Below are 20,700 nucleotides of genomic sequence, written 5' to 3'. Positions count from 1 at the left end.
TCAGCCCCGAGGATTCAGCTCCAGAGCGCCGTGGATGAATCCTGCAGGAAAATCTGTTCCGAAACGCACCGAATTACACACGGTGGGGGTGCAGTAACCCCCGCCGTGCCACCCCCGCACCCTCCGCTCCCAGAGCGCCCCCACCTCCTGCCGAGGGGGTGTGAGGGGCCCAGCTCCGGGCGGGCGAACCCCCCTTTTCCATCCTCCCACATCTCCTGCCGGGGCGGTGTGTGAGACCCCCATGGAGTGACCCCCCCCCCCCCTCTTCCTTTCTCCACCTCCCACCAGGGCGATGTCCGGGGCCTCTATGAGGTGACTCCCAGCCTCCCTCCATCGCCCTCCATCCCCTGCCGGGGGCGGTGCGAGAGACCCCCATGGAGCGACCCCCCTCCAGCACCAGATCCCCCTTCACGGTGCCCCCGACGCCCCCCTCCGGGACTACATTTCCCATGGTGCGGCGCGGCGGAGGCGGAAGTGACGCGCGGCGGCGCGGCACGCGGAGTGCCATGGCCGCCGGCAGCGGGCGGGAGCTGCTCGCCCTCATCCACCAGCACCTGCTGCGCGGCGGCTTCGCGCGGGCCGCCCGCGAACTGCAGGCGCAGACCGGGCAGGTAACGGGGGCGGACGCGCCCGGGCCGCGGGGGAGGCAGCAGGGCCGCGGCGGGGGCAATGATCCCGCGGAGCGCGCGGGCCTCGGCAGGGCCCGGACCCCCTTGGCGCCCTCAGCGACCACCGGGTGCGATGCCGGTGCGGGCCGTGGGGCCCTGCGCTCGTGGCTCCGCGGCTGCACGCCGGCCCGCTGAGCCCACGTGGTGTCCCGGCCCCGAGCCGCCCGGGGGAACGGAGGAGGCTGGCAGCCCGCCGGGTAGCGCTGTCCCGTACCGGGACACGTGCTGCTGCCGGGGAGACCCGCAGGGGGACACGCTGCCCTGCGGGACTCACCGGGAGCGTGTGTGTGGGGATGGCATGGTCCCGTTTGCCCGCGGATTCCTGGACGGGCCCCTGCGGTCTCTGTCTGGTGGTCGCATCTCGAGACGGGGCTGATGCCTGACTGGTGTTCCTTCTGCTTTCACAGAAGTTGCTCCCTTCCCTCTCGACCTCTCTCGAGGACATCTTTACTCACTGGGAAAAGTAAGTCAAAGGACGAAATGAGTATCAGATAGATTCCAGACTGTGCTAACATCCAGGCTGCATGGCATGTGTGATCTTTATTTGCTAGAATTCCCAGTTGTCAGAGTATTTCCAGTGATAACTGTGCTCAGCAGACTTTTCTCCTAACCTGTGGTTTCACAGCAATTCATTTCAGATGTTCAGATTACTGTGGTTTTAAAATTTCCTGTGGAGATAAGTTGTTACTTTAGTTTTGAGCAGCTGATACTGTTAGTGCTGGTTAATACTGGAATGTTATGAGGCTCAAAGTCGTGCTTTACTATCAGAAATCTGTTCCCTGGTTCTGTTTCACTTTCTTTTTAAAGCCACGTGCTTTGCAGGAGCATTGACCCAGGAACAGAGAAGTTGAGCAGATGTTGAAATGCCAAAGCTCTTGCAGGGACTTAAACCTTGGCATAGATCACAGATGATCTGGCTCAGAGGACATCTTTTGGTTTCAGCCTGTCCTTTCAAGCCCTGACATGTTCCCAATGCTTACATATTCCCCACGGGAAGGTGTGTAGTGTGGAGCAGTGTAGTGCAGTGACAGTGGCACCCACCCAGGACTTGCTTTGGTTGGATGTCAGAGTGCAGGGCTGCAGGGAGGCCTTTGGCAGCTTCAGTGCTGGGTTATCCAGGGAATCCCTGGAACTGGGAGTGCTGGAGTGAGGATGCTCCTCAGCGCGGCCACACCAGCAGCCTTGGGAAGTGTTTCCCTCAAAGGTGTGTTTTTGCTGGAACACCTCATGCCTTACTGCAGCCTTGGTCCTTGCTCTTGTGCTCCCCACTTGGGCAGCAGAAAAGCTGGGTCTGGGTGAGGGTGTAGCAGCAAAGAAAGAGGTTTGCAATTCCTACCTCTAAAACAGTTTGTTGCTCTTGTGGGTGATGATGGTGACCTTACCCTACCTGCTGCAGCAAACACTCCCAGGCACTGCTGTTGTTAAACCTGGGGGCAACAGGGGACTTGCATCAGGTTTAATTCCTTTTTCTTCAATGTCACCCTTCTGTTGTCCTGCCCCACAAAGATGTCTGTTATTCCTGGTCTGCCTGAGCTATGCCTGGTTTGGAGTCAGAAGGAGGGATGTGCTGACTAGTAGTTCTCTTTATCCAGAAGGTATCCTGGAGTGCTCCTCTGACTGAGCTGCAGTTATTACATCTTGTCAGTCCATAGGGTTTTGGCCCTAAAATGTCCTTCCTTAAATTACCCTGTGGCTCCTGCCCATCTCACCAAGGTGTCCTTGGTGCTGTCCTGCAGAAACTCTTCCAGAGTGAACCTGAAAGCTCAGACTTGCAGTTACAGGAGTGGCCTCCCTCCAGAACTGCATTTACTCTTATAGGATGCAGGGAGTGAGTGGGTGGAAAGGTACCTGGGGACAGGAGAAAGCTGGACCAGCTCTGTCCTAGGAGCAGCCAGAGCCCTGCAGCCCTCAGATGCTCTGGAAAGCTGCAGGGACAGTGCTAGCAGACACCACATCTTCCCCTCACTCCCCTGAGCTCCTGATCACTCACAGCAGCCTGCGTTGTGCTGTCAGCTGCCACTGGATCAGGAAGGTGTTGCAGGATCAGAGCTGCCTGTGTGGGCTGCCCTGTTGTTTTATTAAAAGGATTATTTGGAGTAGTTATCAGGACTTTGGAATAGTAAACATCCCTTTGGCTTAGCCTGCTTGCACAAAACTTGCTGTTACAGCTGTTCTACCAGAACACTCTGGTGACAAGCACAATCTTTACTCGCCAAATTGTTGGACTAATCTTGTTTTTAAAACAGATGAACAAATAAAAGGAGCTAAACTGGCACAGAAGCGAGGATATTTGCCTCTGATAATTGTGTGTCTCGGGGCTTAGAAGTATTGCCTGTGTGAATCACACTCTGTGCCCAGTGTTATCCTTGTAATAAAGCAAATGTCTTCTCTTTAATTTTCAAGTGAAAGCATGGGTAACTTTAACCCACATCATCTGTTCTGGTCAGGTAGGATTTAGAGCCTGGAGGAATCTTTCTCCAGCTTAATGTTTTAACCCAATTGAACAGCTTAAGTGTTTAGTGCTTATCTGTGGCCTCTTCCTCCCCTTTTTCCAACACATCTTCTGTAGGTCCAGCCACTTTCTTTCTTAAACCTCTCTGCAGCCTGATTTTCTTGCCCTTTTGACCTGGGAGCCCATGTTCAAATGGTTTTTACAGCCTTCAGATTCATTTCTTCTGGTCTTGTGGAATACTAAGACCTGTTTGGGGATCACTGCCTTAACCCTGAGGCTGCACTTACTGACTCTGTGGCTATAGCTGCCTCCTGGAGATGGAATTTGTTCCGTAAGATGCCTTAGCTCTGCATTGAACACCATCCTGACCATATATTTTTTTACTTCTCTGCTAAAGTGAGAAAGAGTCTGCTTAGGGCACGGAAAAAAAGGTCTAGGTTCAGTATCTCCTGCGTATTGCAGGGATATGTTGCTCTTGGGAGTTTCCTGAGGACTAGAGATGCCCCTTGCAGGTTAGGGAATTATTCTCCCATCCCTTTAGGAGCTGTAGAGGAATTACACTGCCTGTCCTGGAGCCTCACCTGACAGTAAACGAATAATTGTATTTCAGTTTGTTCAAGATGTATTTTATGCATTTTGACACCATTTCTCTTACCTAGAACTCCCCCAAATTCGAGGAGAAGAAAGCTGAGTGATGACGAGGCAGCCATCCCAGAAAAGATCAGAGTTCCTGATCCCGTGAGCAGCTCTGAGAGCTCAGAGAAAGAAGAGGATGAGAAAGAAAAGGCGAAAGCTGCAAATGGTAGGAGCCTTTCATCTCCCTGGAGTTGACAGAGTAGGACTGGAGGCTTGTGTAGGAGCAACCCAACTTGCTTGGCTAGAGAAGATGCTTGTAAAGTGATGGCTATTCCCTTGTGCTCATAGAAAAATAGGACAACTAATTTAGCACCCTCTTCTCTTCTCATGTGGAGTTTCTGAGGAGCACAGATGTCTGCTGAAGCTAGAAAAAAAGCTGTTAAGATTCACTGGGGAGGGATGGGTGTTGTTGCTTGGATGAAGTCTTGGGAACCTCTCGCTGCCCACTGTGGAGCACTAGTTGGTCCTAGGTGTGTGTGGGGTCAGCAGGACGGGCCTGTTACATGGGTGAGGGAAGGACTTGGTCTGGAAAGCCAGTGCCCCGTGTCTAAAGTGGGGATAGATCCCTGGTGCAGCTGATGTGGGTGGCGTTGGCTTGCAGAGTCTAACAAAAACCCATGTGTCTGATGTATTTTGGCTCAGTTCATCTGCTGTAGACCAGCTTTTGAAAACCTGCAGATCTTGGCAGGTTCCTTGTTATGGTGCTGGGGAGAAGGATGGGTTGGAGGAGCAAAGCACTTGTCTGTCACAGGGACAGCAGTGATGGTGGTGTTGGGGCAGGTGTGGAGATGGGGCCCTACCCTGCTGCTGGGACCTTCCTGCAAACCAGAGGCCACACTGTTGTGAGAAACACACTCACAGAGCTGTTCTGTGGCTCTCTCCTGTGCAGCAGCCAGCCTTTCTCTGGCCACGAACTCAGCAGTGACTGTAGAGAGCAGTGAGGAGGATGAGTCCTCGTCAGAAGAGGAGACACCGGCTGGGAAAGGTGCAGTGGCGGTAAGGCAGTTCTCATGGTTTTGAAGGCTGATGGTACTCTGAGGCCAGGACTGTCCCAGACTCCTTGGCATGTGTGGAATTGTGAGCTGGGGTGGAATTGTTATTAAAATAACCCTCCCGTGCTGCCATAAGCCTTCTCTCAGATATCTGCCTCCCAAATCCTTCCTTAAAGCACTTGCCTGGTTGCCAGATTGCTGTTGAAGGTACATTGTCTCCAATTTAGCCCCTCTTCTGTGTGTAGGCTTCTAATTTTCATGTTTCCTGTAGGTAACACCAGCTGTGGTGGGTGGCAAAGCTGCCAACTCCCTGCATTCTCCTCCCAAGCCCGCTGCCCCGGCGGGCAGAGCAGCAGCACTCCCTGCTCCCGACAGAACTGTGCTCTCCAACAACAAGCAGCAGCCCAATGCTCTGGCTGCAGCTCCAGCTCCAGCCAAGGCCCAGAAACTGCCTGCTCCTGGGAAGCCCAAACATGCCACAGCAGCCGTGGCCAAAGTAGGGCAAAGCAAAGCACCAGTAGTGAGCAAAGCACCGGAAAGTTCCAGCAGCAGCAGCAGCTCCTCATCCGAGAGCGAGGAGGAACAGGAGACACCGACTGTGAAGGCCCCAGCCCCCAAAGCGGGTAAGGAGCCTGCAGGGTGTTGTAAATGTGTGTGTGTGTGCTCCAGCTCTGCTGTGAATCGGGTCTGAGACGTGCCTTCAGCATGTTCCTTTCAGCTCCCTTGCTGGAAAGCTCAGAGTGATGCTTGTTCCTTGGGGAGGCTGCTAGAACACTGCAAAGCAGCCAGCTCTGGAGCTCCGTGGGATGAATCCAGTGTGCTTGCTCCCATTTCAAGCAGCAGATCCTGTGCTAAGATGTCTGTCTGGCAGCACCCAGCACTACAGGACTGGGGGTAACAGCATAGCGTGTCCACAAGAGATGCAGTACTGATGTTACAGATACTTTCAGTTTTTTTGAAAGGCACTGCAGTGTTTTCTCTTTATTCCCAATTGCAAATGATTCGTTTGGAGTTTTGAAGTCTTTAGGGAAATCTTTAAGTGCTTTGAAGTGTGTGTGTGTGTGTGTGTGTTGGAGGAGGGGGGTGAGGCACAGACTGTTGAAGCTCTGAAAATGATCCTTCTCTTGGCTCTTTTCCAGAGGAGGCCCAGCCAGGCTGGGTGCCCCTGCAGGGAGCTGTGTGTGGCTGGGCAGCTCCCCATAGGGTCAGAGGGTGGCCAGGAAGCATTTCCCATCTCTGCCTGCACTCTTGGAGTGGTGTTTGTGGGCCAGTGTTTGTCTGGAAAGGCTGCTCCCAGCAGGCCACTGATGCTTTCAGCAGGGCTGTGTCCTCTTCCCTGCAAATCCCTTAGCCTTCTCTGCGGCTTGTTTTCTTTCCCTGACTTCAAAAGCCACATTAGCATCGCTCTCTGGGGGCTCAGAGCAGGCAGCAGCTGTGACATCTCCTCACTTGTGTTCCAGAGCCGAAGCAGGCGGCTGGGGCTGCCGAGAGCAGCAGTGAGGAATCAAGTGAGGACACGTCCTCTGAGGAAGAGGAGCAGCTGGCAACTCCAGCCGTCCAGGTAACCACTCCAACACATTCTTTGTCCCTAAGAAGTCACTTCCCTTCTTTTGGAGATGAGAGGAAATGCTGCAATGCTGTATTCTGACAACACCCTTTACCTTGGGTGTGTGAGATCCCCAAAGCCAGAGAACACGCTATGTGGCTTAGAGCCCCATTAACCCCTACTGGCATCAATCATTCCATCCCAGTTTATACTAGTGCCTGAAGCTGAGGGAGATCCTTTGATCTGTAGGAGGTGATTGCTGTGCAGTTTCACGGATGTAGTCAGGGAGTCTGTGGAGAAATTGGTTTTTTTTGGATACTCCACAACCCAAGGGTCTGAACGAGCCTGTCCTGGTCAAAGTTAGCAAGGCAGCTTGCTTTAAAACATTCCATGCAGCCATTTTCTTCTGAGGTGTTACCTGATTCTCCTGTTCCCTTTTGTTACCAGGCAAAACCAGCTGTGAAAGCAGCGCAGTTTAATGCAGCACCTGTGAAAAGTGCACCTGCTTCTCCTGTATCTCACAAGAAGAATGCAGTGAAGCAAACAGCACTGGCACCAAGCCAGACCAAACCTACATCCACAACGGTTCCAGAGGCTGCACAGCCCGTTGACACATCAGAGAGCAGCAGCTCATCAGACAGTGAAGATGAAGAACCTCCTTCAGTAACCCAAGTACGTCTGTCTGAAACTCTCTCTCTCCTTGCACACCTCTCAGGGCTGGGAACTGCAGTGAAAAGAAAATGTTGTAAATGCACGTAGTGTGTAGCAAAATCTTGTTGGGGGTGGGAGGAAAGAGGCGTGGGGTGTTCAAAAGCACCTCAGTGTCTTGGCTCTGAGCTTTAATCACCCCACTGCGCCTTTCTTAAAACAAAACAAAAAAATCCATCAGTACTTTTAAATAAAAAAGCCTCCCAGTAATTCCTTTACCACCTGAAGAGGCAAATTGTCGTGGTGGAATTTGCTCCTCAGGTTTAAATAGCAATAAATAGTGTCTAATTTGTCAAGCTGTAGTGCAGTCCAGCGTCCCAGCTGTGGAGAATGCAAAGTGCTGCCTTGTACCTCACTGGAGGGGACTATTAGTAGCAGCAGGCTGATGAAGAATGTCTGGTCTTGCTTTCTCATCTTGGGAGACTATCCCCACACAGCTAGATGAAAGAATTCCTTGTATCCTGCCAGTCACTAAACTTCCTTCAGGGTTTGCCTTTCCCAGGGGGCTCTGAAATCTCTTCCCTTGATTACAGTCTAAGCAAATGAATTATGCTGCTGGAGAATTTGCCTTATTTCACTCTGTTCATGTCTTGTCCAGACAAAGTCACCTCCAAAATCCTCCCAGGCCGTCCCATCCCCAGTGAAACCTACACCAGCAGCATCACTTTCCGTCAAAGCATCTCCAGCAAAAACACTTCCAGTGTCACAAGGGAAGCCAGCACCAAAAACAGCAGTGCCAAAGCAGGCTAAAACCCTGCTAGGAAGGACTGCTGCTCCCACAAAGCCTGCTGAAAGTGTAAAGCCAGCGGAAAGCTCTGACTCTTCAGGCAGTGAAGAGGAGGATCTCCCTGTGCCCATCAGCCAGAAGGTAGGTGATCCTCATTCAGCCCAGTGCCAAGGGATGGGGTATGCAAGACAGATGTTTATCCCTTAAATGCTTATACTGATCTCTTGAAACACCAGAAGTATGTTGTATCTCCCTCAGAGAGGAAGATCTTCCTGCTTGGAAACAACAGGTACAGCCTAACTCTGCTCACTCAGCCATACCAGAGGAGGGTGGGGGTTACCAGTTGTTCTCTTCACTCGTGCACTGCCCCTCTGGAGTGGGCCTTGTGTACATGGTCACAGGTAGCTTGGTCTTGGCTCTCCTGTGAGGGTTTGGTTTGAATTCTTTAACCACGAGCTCAGACTGGACTCAGGTGGCTAAACTCAAAGGGAATTAAATCCCTTATGTTGTATTGAGACCTTCTGCCTTGACTCTGAGCTGCAGGGCCCTTCAGAAAGTGCCCTGAAAGCAACCTTTTGGAGATGGCACGTATTGTCTGCAAGGGAGGAAGAGAAGCCGGGGGCAGAGCCTCACGTGTCCGTGCAGGGAGGCTCTTTGTCAACACGTCCTTTCAGTATTGACAGGCAGGAGCCAGCAAGGCTCTGCATTTTTGTCTTCATAGCCTTGGTCTGCTAAGGTGGGTGGAGGGGGACGCATCTCTAACAGTTAGCTTTTGCTGCTCTCTTCCTGCATGATTGATTGTATGTGAGGATTCAGCTCTGGGTGACAGGAGCAGCTATTCTGATAGCTGTGCCATGGGGTCTCGCTGCAAAACCATCAAGACTTGTCCGTTTTAGCAGGGTTGTAGGTGAAGGATGTGCTGGGGTAGGTTTGTTTCCTCCAGTGTTGATTCTGTGAAGCTGTCAGCAGCAAGTTTTACCTGCTGTTTTAACCACTTCAGCATCTTCCCTCTTGCAAACTGACACAGCAAGGAAGAGCTTGTCATCGAGGGAGCTCTATTTTTGCCAAACAGGCTGTTTCTTCCTGTGTCAGTAGCCTACAGGCAGAGACCACGAGTGAAGCCTGAAGACAAACTGTTGGGCTTAGCTGTGTCCACAGTCCTGTCCTCCCAGTCAAACTCTTCTTAGCTCATCCTCACCATCTGCTACTTGGGCATATGCTAACCACTGACTTACTGTATCCTGCAACTTCCTCTGGCTTCTGTGCAAGATCCAAACAGATACAGAGCGTTGGAAGCTGCTTCATCCTTCCCTGTGGGGGTGGATTAGCACAATTAAAATGAACATCATGCCTAAATTGAACTGCTTAATTGGTATGTTTACCCCTGAAGACTCAGGAATATTTAGTCAAAGAAGTTGACAAGGTATTTTGCATATTTTTGGGGGGGAAGGATGGTGATGGGGGACAGTCTGACCCTAAAGATGCTGTGAGCTGCTTTTCTTTTGGAACAGCTAATTCTGCTCCGCCTCCTCTCCTGGATGTTTTGAGCCAAAGGTGGCACTTGAACCCTCTATGGACAGGCTTTTGCTTCTGTTTACAAGGAGGAGGTGTGAGATGCACGTGAATCCACGTGTTGGGAACCCGTGTCTTCCTTGAGCATCCCGGGAAAACCCGCGTGGGCTGCGCTAGCAGAAGTTGTGCCCGCAACTTTTTATCCTGGACCGCAGGCCCTGTGGGGAGAGGCCGGATCTCCCAAAAGTCAGAGAGTCTCTTTGAACCCTGTTGCCCCTCCCGTGCACTTTGACAGCTGTACCTTTGCTGGGGTGTGACACAGCTGAGATACTGGTCCCAGTCCCGATCCGCCGGCGGTGCTTCCGCGGTGCACAAGCAGCGATGGAATGTGGTTGTACAACGTGCTGGGCGCACGTGGCTCAGTGTTGTTCCCCCTGTTGTCATGCAGTGCTGCATGATGCAAATGGACCCAGCGAGTGGCAGATGGGTTGTGCGGGAGCTGACTCATCACACTCGAGGAGCCGCAGGCAGCTCCTGCTTTGGGGGCTGGAGAGGGAGCAGGAAAAATGATTTCCTCTTGAGTTATTTTCCTCCTCTCCGAGTTACTTCAGTACCTGTGACTCCCAAGCTGTCAGAAGCTCTCTGCCTGTGTTACCTGCTCCCTGGGTTTAACTCGGCCGTGCTGACGGTCTTATCCCACCTGCAGCTGTCATCCATCTGATGGGGATGGAGGGACCTTGGCCTCCTCCCAGGAAGATCTGAGGAGTCCTGAAGCTGTGCAAACCTTACGGTGATTTCTCTGTGGATGCTGTTGTGCTCTTTCTGTGTTAGGATACTCCTGCATGGCAGCTTGTTCCCACTCCCTTGCTAAGTTAGGAAATCAAGCAGCCCTGTGCTGTGCATCTGCATAGGAGGAGAAACCAGTCCTGTTGCTATGAAGGGCTTAAAACTGAGTGAGTGGGCTCTGATCTTGGTAAGCTCTTCCCTTGCACAGCAGTGCTTGGGACAGCAGGGAGAGGAGCTAGCACGCTCAGAGTAATGCGTGTGAATTCTTCTGTGTGCTTCAAGTACTTCTCTCTCTTCAGCTTTGCAAATCTGGCCTCTCTCCTGGAGATTGTGACTCACTGGTATCAAAACAAAACAGAGAATTGAGGTTTGCAGTCCCCCCTTCCCAAGCACTTGTGGAGGTTTCTGTTTCTCTAAGCAGAGTCAAAATGTACTTGGCTTGTTCGGAGAGCTGTTCTGTAATGGGATAAACATGCAGATGCTGTTGTCTGTTTAGTGTTTGGCTTGGAGATGATAAACACTGCCCCAGTGGCAGGCTGTGGCAGGGCTGTGCCAGAAGGCATGGTAGGATTGGTCTTTTGGGGGGGCCTGCTAGGTTGGTGCTCTCTGCTGCTGGGGTATATCACTATGTTGGCAGCATGGCAGGAGGGTGGCAGGGGCGATGCAACTGGGCAGGAATCTCTCGTTGAGTGCCAAAGCAGGCACATGCCAGGGGGACAGGGTCTGCCTGCCCTGGCAAACACGATGTACTCTTTGGCAGAGCAGCCCGGAGATGAGCCATGAGTGGAGTAAACGGAGTGGGTGCAGAGCACTGTGAGCCTGGGGAGCGTCTGTGGGGGGTGAAATTCCCAGGTCTCTGCACAAGTGCTGCCTGTCCCTCTGCCGCCACTAGCATTCAGTGTGCAGGACGGGGGTCTGCAGCCCTCAGCACAAACAGAGGGGCCAGGAAGAGAGAGGGTCTCACCTGGCAGTTGTGTGTCTGGGACTGAGATGACTGTGGCTTCCTAGTGCTGACACAGCAGTTGCTTTGGGAAGTGGCTTGTGGCCTGTCCTGGGACATCAGTGTCAACAGGTGCTGTAGAAAGTAAGTGTCAGAGGTTTTTCGTTGTCTGGGGATTTCAGAGACCTATTGGCACATCAATTTCCAAGGTGAATCCCAGTCTATCTCTGCCTGCCCTCTGTGTCCCCAAACCCTTGTGACAGCCCTGGGTTAACACTGAGCCCTCCAGCACCTCTAGGATGTAGCTGCTCTGTTACTGTCTCTGAATCTTGCAAGTGTTACGGCACAAGGCTTCCCAGCTCAGTAGATTCCCTGAGCTGGGGGGTAGGTCATATTTAAATAAAACTCTTCCTTGGAGTGAAAGGCTTGGGGTTGCAGTGCTTTCTCCTCAGGCTCCTGTCGAGCCAGTGTCTCTGCCTGAAGAAGGAATTGCTGTTGTGTGCTTACGAGCGCTGTCAGCCTGCATGCTCGTGAGTGAAACACGCTCGAGTTTCCTGTCAGAAGCAAATTGCTAAATGCAGAGGTATGTGTATACAGCAGCTCAGTCCAGGCAGTAACTGAAGCCTTTTCCACTCCTAACGTGCCAAGGATGGAGTGTTGGTAACAGCTGTGTTAGGGTAAAACAAAACCCAACTTGAGCTGAAACTGCACTTAAACTCCTAAACAACACCTGTACTAACACGGCGTTTCTGGGCCTGTGTTTCTGTTTTGTTAAGAGGTTAACAGAACAGCCCGGGCCTGTTCCCACCCTGAGCCAGACTGCTAAAGCTGGGCCGCCTGAAAAAGCAGTGGGAAGCACCTTGAAAAGCCAGGTCTCAGAAAGTGGGAGCAGTGACTCGTCTGACAGTGAAGAGGAGTCCCCTGCAGCACAGAGGCAGCCTCCACAAGCTGGTGAGTCTCCTGGTAGTAACCAGGATCCCTCACCTGCATCCTCGTGGGTTTCCTCCTCTCCCTTGCACATGGAACAGTGCAGCCTGTGGTGATAGCTCCTGCTCTGGATAGCCACAGAGAGCAACTCTTTCTCACAATGACAATCTCTTATGATTTTCCTGCAGTGAAAACCAATTCTGTGCCCCAGCCAACAAATGTGAAGAAGGCACTGGCTTCGGCACCAGCCACAGTCCCTCCAGCTGTGGACAGCAGCGATGATTCCAGCGAGGAGTCAGATTCAGAGGACGAAATAGTCCCCCCTTCTCAGGTGAGGAGCTGCTGATGCACTGGGTGTGTAGGCTGTTAGTGCTGCAGCTCAGGAGGTCTCAGGATTTGGAAGGTGGTAGTTGTGCAGGTGATATGTGGTTCAGAGGAACCTCCCCTTGGCTGGATCAAGTTTTCTTGGCGGTGTCCGTGGATCTGGGTGCCCATCTTGGCCACAGCAATCTTAGACTGTGTGAGAGCAGTGGGGGGTGTGAATGCTTTGACAGGAACATGAGTAGACACACAAACCCAGACCTCCTCTGGGACTCTGTTGCCTCTGCTCTACTCTAGGAAGTAAGATTGGAAAAGCAGCCAAATCCTTCCAGGCAGCGTCTTTCCATGAGCTGTGTAGCTCCAAGGCAACCCATTGCCTGATTCCTCCCAAAAGCTTGGAGTCTCTGGACTCCTCTTCTGCAAGCCTTGGGAGGATGGAAGGATTTGTCTTGAAGGGTAGCACAGTGGTCCTGCTGCCTTTCAGCTAGAGGAGCCAGACCCTACCTTGGAGAAGGGAGGTGACTCCATATCTGTGCTGAGGGCACGCTGAGTGTCATGGAGCTGATCCCAGTGCTCCCACTGGAGTCTTTTCGTGTCTCCATGCCAGACCTGCAAGGCTGTGGCTGAGCTCCCTGGGGACAGAGCTGACTTGATTTGAAGCTCTCTTGGGTGTCTCTGCACTTCTGCTGCAGTTTGAGCCCAAGAAGCTGCATGAAAAAACACTGACTGAGGAACGTGGCTACCGTTCCTATGTGGTGGTGGCTTGGCTGGTGCTCTGAGCCCAGGGCTTGGTGGCCAAGCACACTTCATATCCCACACATACCCATCCTCTGCCAGTGCCTTTGCTGGAAGAGAGACATTATGTGCACTCAGGAAACCCTTCCCCGTGTTGGCCTGATGCTGTGGCCATGGAAAGGCTGCCTCCCGCCAGCTGATGGACAGGCAGCCAGCCTGAGCAGTCCTTGAGTAAAGCATGTTTATAGTACTAAGATTGTACAAAATAATGCAGCTGCTGTAACTTGAGCTTTGTGTGAGAGGGCTGAGAGCTCACACTGGATTGGTGGCTCTGCATGGCAGAGCGTTGCCTTTTCCTTTCTGAAGGCCAGATGTTTTGTGAGGGAAATGTCAGCCCACAAAGGCCCAGGTTGTCAGAGATCTGGAGAGGCAGAGCTGCTCACGTAGCCTTTTTGGTAACACAAACAAGGAGGCCAAATGCTCCTTCATGGCTCCTGCTCCCTACTCTGCTGGCATTTGTGTCTTGGCCCTGTCGTCAGTGCCTGATTTCCATGCCCCTGGCTCTTCTATTTTTAACTCCTCTTACATTAAGTTTGATGGGAGGTTTTAAATGTGAGGCAACAAAATTGCATCTTGTTAATTTGCTCCGTAATCTGTTGCTGGCTTGTGGACCTGGAGGCAGATTTTCTCTGTGATTGGTGTCTTTGTTTATCCTTTTTACCAATTAACTCTTGGTGTGTGATTTTTAGAGTGTAGAAGACATCGTGGAGTCCAAGTGGTGGCTATGCAAAGGTTTGCAACTGCAGTCTTGCTGGTGCTGCAGTGGGTAGGGATTCACAGCCTGCAAGCACAACACGTTTTGCTTGCCCTCCTGGTGGGTGCCTTTGGGGCACTGAGCTAATGCTTTGGCACTCCCGGGGTGCTGGCCCTTACTGCTGCTCATGGCTGTGCCAGAGGCCTCAGAGGCTCGTGGGAGGCAGAGCTGGTCTGTAAAGGAGAGAAGGGAAAAAAAAAAAAAAAAAAAAAGGCCTTGGTACTGAAAATGATGGAAAGGCTCAGGAGTTATTGCTGGATTGGTGTATGCTTCTTTATCTTTTCCTTCCAGGTTGTGCTCTGTCATGATTTTCTTCCTCATCTGTTTTAGAGTCTACCCCAGCAGAATGTCAACGTGACTGCGGTTTTGAACACGGTGGCTGCAAAGGCCAATGCCACCCTGCCCACAGGGAAGAGGGTAAAAACTCCTGCTGTCCCTCCAGCAAGCAGAGTGTCTGAGAGCATGGATTCCTCGGAGCACAGTGTGCTGGCAGGAAAGGTAATGATGGAGGAGGTGGGGAGCTTCTCTGAGGAGAGGGAGAAGATGGGTCTGCTGGGGTCTCTGTGTCCTGCCTGAGATATTCTTGGGCTAACCCTGACACGAACTGCAGTAGTGTCACCTGAAGAAGGGCCGAGGTGGTCCAAGCCCATCTGTTCTGGGCTGCTGCTTATAGTTCATGGACATGAGCAGTTAGTTATTCCTCCTTTCAGATCTATCTCATTTTCCTCTCCCTAGGCCCCCTCTGCTTCCAGCTTAAAGCAAACGGTTCCTGTGGGAAAAGCTCCTCCAGCCAACACTGCCACCCCACAGGCTGCTTTGCTCCCAGGAAGTTCCACTGCCAAGGTGAAGAAGCCAGGTGTGCAGCCAGTGCAGAATGCCCAGCTGAGCCAGACCACGCTGCCCACCCAGGCAGAGGACACCACAGACAGCAGCAGTTCCTCTGACAGTGACGAGGAGGAGGCGCCCAAGGAGCCCCCCAGAACTGGTCAGTTCTCTCCAGAAGATGCTTTCGGTGCTGTCAGGGTGGAGACAGTGCTTTGCTACCCTGTGGGAGGTGTGTAGTGGTTAGAGAGTGGTTCCCTCTCTCCAGCTTGGCAGAGCACTCCCCTTTTTTTGGAGGTAGAAGGGCCTTTTGGTGGCAGTACCTGTGCTGGGTAGGTGAGCTCAACTCCAGGCAGCAGTGGTGGTTTTAATGGGATGAACTCTGCTCTTCCAGCAGGCTCACTGCAGAAACCAGGAGTGACCCAGCCAGCCCACAGCTCCTCCTCAGAGTCCAGCGAGGAGGAGGAGGAGGCAGCATCACAGGTATGGGACCTGAGCAGGCTGGGATCCTCTCATGTCTTGCAGCAGGCTCCTAAGTAGGATTGAGAGAGGACTCAATCCTCAACCATAGCAGACAGGGTGCTGGGTGGGTTTTCCAGCAGGGAACTGGGGGCCCTCCAGTGGAGTGGTGTGAGCAAGACTTTTGGTGGGGGAAGAGGGAGTCTTTTGGACCTGGAATGCTTCCCCAGGCAGCCAGCCTTGGGTCCAGGGTTCATGGTGCCTTTGCTGGGAGAAGAGACAGAAGGAGATGGTACCTTGCAAGGGTTAAATCAGGAGAACTGGTGCACAGTACCAATAGCAGCAGGGATTTTTTTCCCCCACTTTTATTTGTAATTTAACCCGTGTCCAAGCCTTTAAATTCCCTTTGTAAGTAACGTGCAGGGCGTGCAGCACATCTGCAGTGCATTAGCTGTGCGTGGGCGCACACTCATGGCCAGGAGCCTCCCCCAAGCCTGCCTTGCTGGGCGAGAACAAAGAGAACCTCTGGCCGCCAGCTCTCGTGGCTGTCAGCTCAGCCAGTGTCTGTCAGGGCTGGCCCCTCTCCTGGTAGCCCTGAGCTCTTCAGAGCTGGCTCCACAGGTGGCCAAAGGTGGGCCCTTCGCTTGGAGTATGAGGACAATAGCAGCAGAGACAGCTCTATGTGTCTGGTGTGTGGGAGACTGCCCTGCTGTGACTCCTCAGTGTGTCTGTGCTGTTTCAGTCCCTCCTCACAGGCTATCTGGGCTTCTCCAAGGCCCCAGCAGCACCCCAGGCCCCAAAGACGGTTCCCTCCCAGCCTGTAGGTGAAGTGGGGCCGGGGAAGGCAGCTGTGACTGCTGCAAACTCTCCTGCCAAGGCCCCTCTGAAAGCAGCCCCAGCCGACAGCTCAAGCACTGACAGCAGTGACTCCGACACAGATGACAACCAGGTGGCTGCAAACCACAAAGCAGGTGGGTCTCCTTTGGCAAGGTTGGGAATTTGCTTGTCCCTGGAGCAAAGCCGTGCTGGCACAGGAGGGTGACACTGGCGAGGGTGTCAGTGGGACGGGCCGTGTTCCCAGTGTGTCTCCATCACGGAGCCCAGCAGCATGGAGTGCTGCTGCCGTCTGCTGGCTTCCCTGGCCATGGCACAGCCCTCTCCCTGAACACCCTGCTCATACTGGCTGCTTGTGAGGCTCCGTGCTCGGTGCCTTTGTCTCCTCTGAGCTCTGCTTTATCCACAGTAATTAACGGGAGCAGGGAGAGCTCTCCCTGGAGCTGAGGCACACTGCATTGGTGTGCTGAGGTAGTGATGGCTTCTGTGGAAGATTCAAACACTGGCTGAAGAACATCTGCTACACGGTGCTGTTGTTTAAGCCTCCCATTGGGCTGTATGCCCAATGCTGTGTGGGGTCTGTAGCATATCTGGAGTGCAGAGCAGGGGAAGCAAGTGGGAAGACCTGTGGAGAAAGGGAAAGTCCCACCATTTCCCTGGTTTGTTGGCAAATTGCAGAAATTGGAGCTGGAAGCTGCTTCCGCTCTGGTGTGAACTGTGACCTGGCTGTGAGCTCTGGCCTGCTCTAGAGGCTCAAACAGGTCTGTTGGCCCCTTGAGCACATAATTACATCATGCAAAAGAGTGTTGAGGAGGTCAGGGCTATATATGGGTTCAAGAAGGCCCAGGTGCACTGGGGTTTGCCATGGATGGTGGTTAAATGTGGTGGTGTGGATACCCCCACCACCTTGGTAAGTCCCTGACTGGGACTGGGAATGGTGTCCTGGAGAAGGACTGATCTATCTGTGCTCACCCATCTTGTCAAACAGCCAAAGCTGTTGTGAGTGTTGTCACCCCCTTCCCTCTCCAGATACTTGATCTCAGGCTGAGGCATCTTTCTTTGACTCTGCTATAGGTAGCCAGCAGGTTTAGCTTTCTTGGGAGGAGTACTGGATGCTCCTCTTCAAATGCATATTTCCATCTTCCTGTGACTGTGGTCTGTGTAATGAATGCTCCCTGAGTTATGTTCTCTCTCTTGTCACTGTTTCTGCAGAAAACAACCCCCCTTCAGGGCAGGAAGCCACAGAAGCCTCCAACAAAGAGAAGGTGGCAGGAAAAACAGAGCCAGGTCATGCCAGCCGCAAACCTTCGCTCAAGAAAGCCCTGGCAGCAAAAGAGAATGATGTTGGTGCAAAAGAGGTGCAAGTGACCCCAGCACCATCACATGCCCCACTCTCCACCCCACAGGCAGGGGAGCCAAGCTCAGGGAGCGAAACCGAGGTCACCACTGCTGCCAAAGTCCCTGCAGTGCAGGCAGTGGAAGGATTGGAAGCGAAGAAGAAGAAGAAAAAGGAGAAAAAAGAAAAGAAGGAAAAGAATAAACCATCCTCCACGGCAGACAAGGCTGTGAAACCGTCTAAGAGCAAAGACAAAGAGAACAAGAAGCAGAAAACGTCTCAGAAGCGGAAAGTGGGGGGAGAGGATGGGGCTGTGGGGCAGCCCAAGGAGAAGAAACGGAAAGGGCAGGCTAATGAAGAAGTACCCAAAAAGAAAAAAAAGAAAGAAGATGGTGACCCAGAGAAGACAGCAGGCAGCAAGGAAAAGAAAAAACCAGCTAAAAGTAAGCATGCTACACTTGGGGCCTAGTTGGCAGTAGGTTCTTGCAGCTGATGCATGTTCAGCCTCCAGTGCAGGGCCTTGTAAGTAGCACCCACTTCCCCATTGGCTTCCTGCTTGGCTGCTTCCCTCTTAAATCAGTCATTTGGGTTGGAAAGACCTCTAAGATCATCAAGTCCAACTGTTAACCTAGGCCCACTCCCAAACCATGTCACCAAGTGCCATATCTACGCATCTTTTAAATACCTCCTAGGATGGTGACCCCACCACTGCCCTGGGCAGCCTGTTCCAGTGTTTGACAACCCTTTCAATGAAGAAATTTTTCCATATACTCAATCCAGACCTCCCCTAGCTCAACTTGGGGTTATTTCCTCTTGTCCTGTCACTTGTTACCTTTCTACAGCTTGACATTCTGCAGTGCTCTGCCTGCTGCCCTAATCCAAAGGCCGTTTTTTTCTTTGCAGTGCAGCCTGCATTTACAAACCAGAGCTGGTTCTGTGCTGGATCTTGTAGGCTTTAAAAAAAAAAAAGAAAAGGAAATGGATTGGCTGGGCCAGATCTGCTGGGGTTTCTATTCTGCTGAAGTGTAGCCCTTATTTTTGGAGCAGGCAGACTTGTCCATTGGCCCTCATGTGGGCAGTTGCACATGGGTGAGCTGAAGCCTCAGCATTTGTGCTGAGCTGAACCTTGTGCCCATCCGGTGTTAGCAGCTCCCCTTGCTCTCATTTCTGGCATGTGCCCAGCTCCTCCAGCCCTGAAGCGGTTCCTTGGAGCGGGTGGGCAGCAGGATATGGAAAGAAGGGAATCCTATGTAATTCCACCCACATGTGTAGACAGATGGTGGGATCAAATTGCTCTGGCTCAGAGGTATTAGGGAAACATCCCCGGGTACAGCTGCCTGTAGCAGGCTTCTGGCCTCATCCAGTTCCTGCTCTGGAAAGCTTGCTCAAGTTTGGATGTGATCAAAAACTTACTGGGGGTTCTCCTGCCAGTCTGTGCTCCCTCTCAGAGGCTGACAATACCAGAATCCCTCTCTTAGTTGGCTTTTCTTTCTGTCTCCCAGAAAAGAAGACTGGAAAAGAAAAGAAGAAAAGCAAAAAGGTGTCTTTTGAAGGGGAGCCTGTAGCAGATGGTTCTGCTGAGGTTCACAAGAAGAAGAAGAAGGTATGTGCCAGACCCTGGGCTGGGGTACCGTGGGCAGAGCTATTCTGAGCCATGGCTGTGGTGCTCATCCCATCCTGGCAGCATGCCAGGCTGGAGAAGGAACAGAGCCGTGTCCTGGCCTTGCTGGCAGTACAGAGGAGCCTGCAGTTCACTGTGGCCAGTCTTGAGAAATCTTGATCTTTGTTTGGGATTAGGGTGGCTCGAAGAAGGGCTTGTTCTTGTATCGCTGCCCCAGGAGAGATCCCTGTCCCTGGAGGGGTCAAACCCAGGGGCCCTTTTGGTGGCAGAGAGAGCCTGTCCAAGGAGTAAGTGCTGCTCTTCAGCTCTCTGTTCATCTTGTTCTCAGCAGAAGCTGGAGCTGCTGAGGGCTTGGCAGGCTACTGCATCCCATTCCAAGGGCTCAAAGGGAGTCTACAGGATGTTCCTCGTGGTGGCTACCACCTCCACAGGGACATATCCAGGAAGCCTCTGTGGCTTTGCTGGGTCCTTCATGCTTCCAGTGCTGATGATAATTATTTATTTTTCCCTGTTTTCTTTTTAGAAGAAGAAAACAACTGAGCCTGAAGGACTGTGAGAAGGTACATGGCCTGTAGATGGGGACTATCCGTTGGTACCTCAGAGCGGCGGTAACCTTGGCCAAATTCAGAACTCCTGGGCCGGTTTTGGGAAGACAGTGTACCCTCTAAGTGGTCACTGAGCCAGCCTGGCCTTAGATTAGAGGGCCAGGGAGTGGAGCAGTGTGAGGAATGTCATGCAGCCGTGTGCTGGCTTCTCTGGATGTGTCTGACCTCAACTCTTTAGCTGCTGAGAACTGGATATCCAGCTTGGATGTTGCTGACCTCTGTCACCAGCAGAGATGAGCGGCCTCTGGCAGTGTCTGTCTGTCCCTGCTGACCACAGGGAGCTTGGAAGAGTGATGAGGATTAGATGGTGATGTTGTAGCCACCTGGAAGTGGACCAGATGCCTCTGCCCGTGCTCTGCTGAGCTGTGAGGCTGTTCTCCTCCTCCCCATCCCTAACGCTTTTAACTCCTCTCCCCAAAGGTACCGCATTCCTGTGATTAAGGATTTATGGGTGAAGATCAAACAGAAGAAAGGAAAAGGAAGCTCATCAGGAGAATTCCAACTTTTTTTTAAATATAATTTATAACTTCTTTTAACTGTGACTTTTAGAGCAGAGCAGTGTAACTTTCTGCCTCCTCCTGCCCTGCTGGGGCCCAGAGATGTGTTTATTGTCCCTCCCCGTGGAACAGAACTGGAGGAGGCAGTTTGACCAGAGCAGAGCACAAGCTGCTTTTCTCCTTGTTGACACCCAGCCGTCCCTTTCTCTTACCACAGAGCTATATTTTTAAGAGAAACCTTTACCTTTTTTTCCCCTCCTCCTTCTGTGACTTGTGGTGTCAGTCCTTTTGCTACTACAGAAGAGAGCTCGGGTTTCCTTTTTATTCTAACACTGACAGTAGTGTTTATCATGTCCGTGGAGTTGCACTGAACAGCTGTGTCCAGCAGTTGTTCTCAGCCAAGGCAGAGTCAGTTTTTGTGTTGTTTTTTTTATGGAGTACAAAATAAAACCCAACAACATAAGATTTTGCTTCTGCTACTTTCAAAGGAAGGGAGGTGACCAAGACCGCCTGGCTCTGGAGGATGTTGTGGGTAGGAGAGCAGAGCCCAATGTATTCCTGGGTTCATGGGCGCTGTTTCAACCCTTGGGGGAAAAAATAATTGCTTTCTTCCTGCTCCCTGGTGACAGACTGGGATCTAGGAGGTGAGGAAAAAGGGACCAGATCCCCTTGTGCTCCGTGGGTGAGGGCAGAGCTCTCTGGCTCCAGGAGAGAGATGGCTCCTGGCACAGGGGGCTGCTCCTCTCCTCTTCCCCCCCCTCT

At 52.3% G+C, this 20,700-nt stretch overlaps 1 protein-coding gene across 4 annotated transcripts; it reads left to right on the top strand.

Annotated features, from left to right (window-relative positions):
- The first annotated feature begins 482 nt into the window (after positions 1 to 482).
- TCOF1 (treacle ribosome biogenesis factor 1) lies at positions 483 to 20,419 on the top strand. 4 transcript variants are annotated; one of them, XM_032702940.1, is made up of 18 exons: positions 483 to 611; positions 1,076 to 1,131; positions 3,780 to 3,922; positions 4,646 to 4,752; positions 5,020 to 5,371; positions 6,209 to 6,309; positions 6,742 to 6,966; positions 7,601 to 7,870; positions 11,744 to 11,918; positions 12,083 to 12,225; positions 14,095 to 14,262; positions 14,500 to 14,749; positions 14,981 to 15,069; positions 15,788 to 16,016; positions 17,092 to 17,658; positions 18,718 to 18,818; positions 19,360 to 19,396; positions 19,862 to 20,419. In XM_032702940.1, the coding sequence occupies exons 1-17, from the start codon at positions 507 to 509 to the stop codon at positions 19,390 to 19,392; spliced, it is 3,114 nt and encodes a 1,037-aa protein (XP_032558831.1). In that variant the 5' UTR covers positions 483 to 506; the 3' UTR covers positions 19,393 to 19,396; positions 19,862 to 20,419. The 4 variants fall into 4 exon arrangements, with proteins under 4 accessions (XP_032558831.1, XP_032558829.1, XP_032558833.1 ...); XM_032702938.1 differs by having other exon boundaries at positions 19,360 to 20,388; XM_032702942.1 differs by having other exon boundaries at positions 502 to 611; positions 14,095 to 14,181; positions 19,360 to 20,388.
- The last annotated feature ends 281 nt before the right edge of the window (positions 20,420 to 20,700 follow it).

This window comes from Chiroxiphia lanceolata, chromosome 15, assembly GCF_009829145.1.
Source record: "Chiroxiphia lanceolata isolate bChiLan1 chromosome 15, bChiLan1.pri, whole genome shotgun sequence".
Classification (NCBI taxonomy): domain Eukaryota; kingdom Metazoa; phylum Chordata; class Aves; order Passeriformes; family Pipridae; genus Chiroxiphia; species Chiroxiphia lanceolata.
Note: the sequence above shows the minus strand (reverse complement) of the source record. Positions and strands in the feature narration are given on the sequence as shown.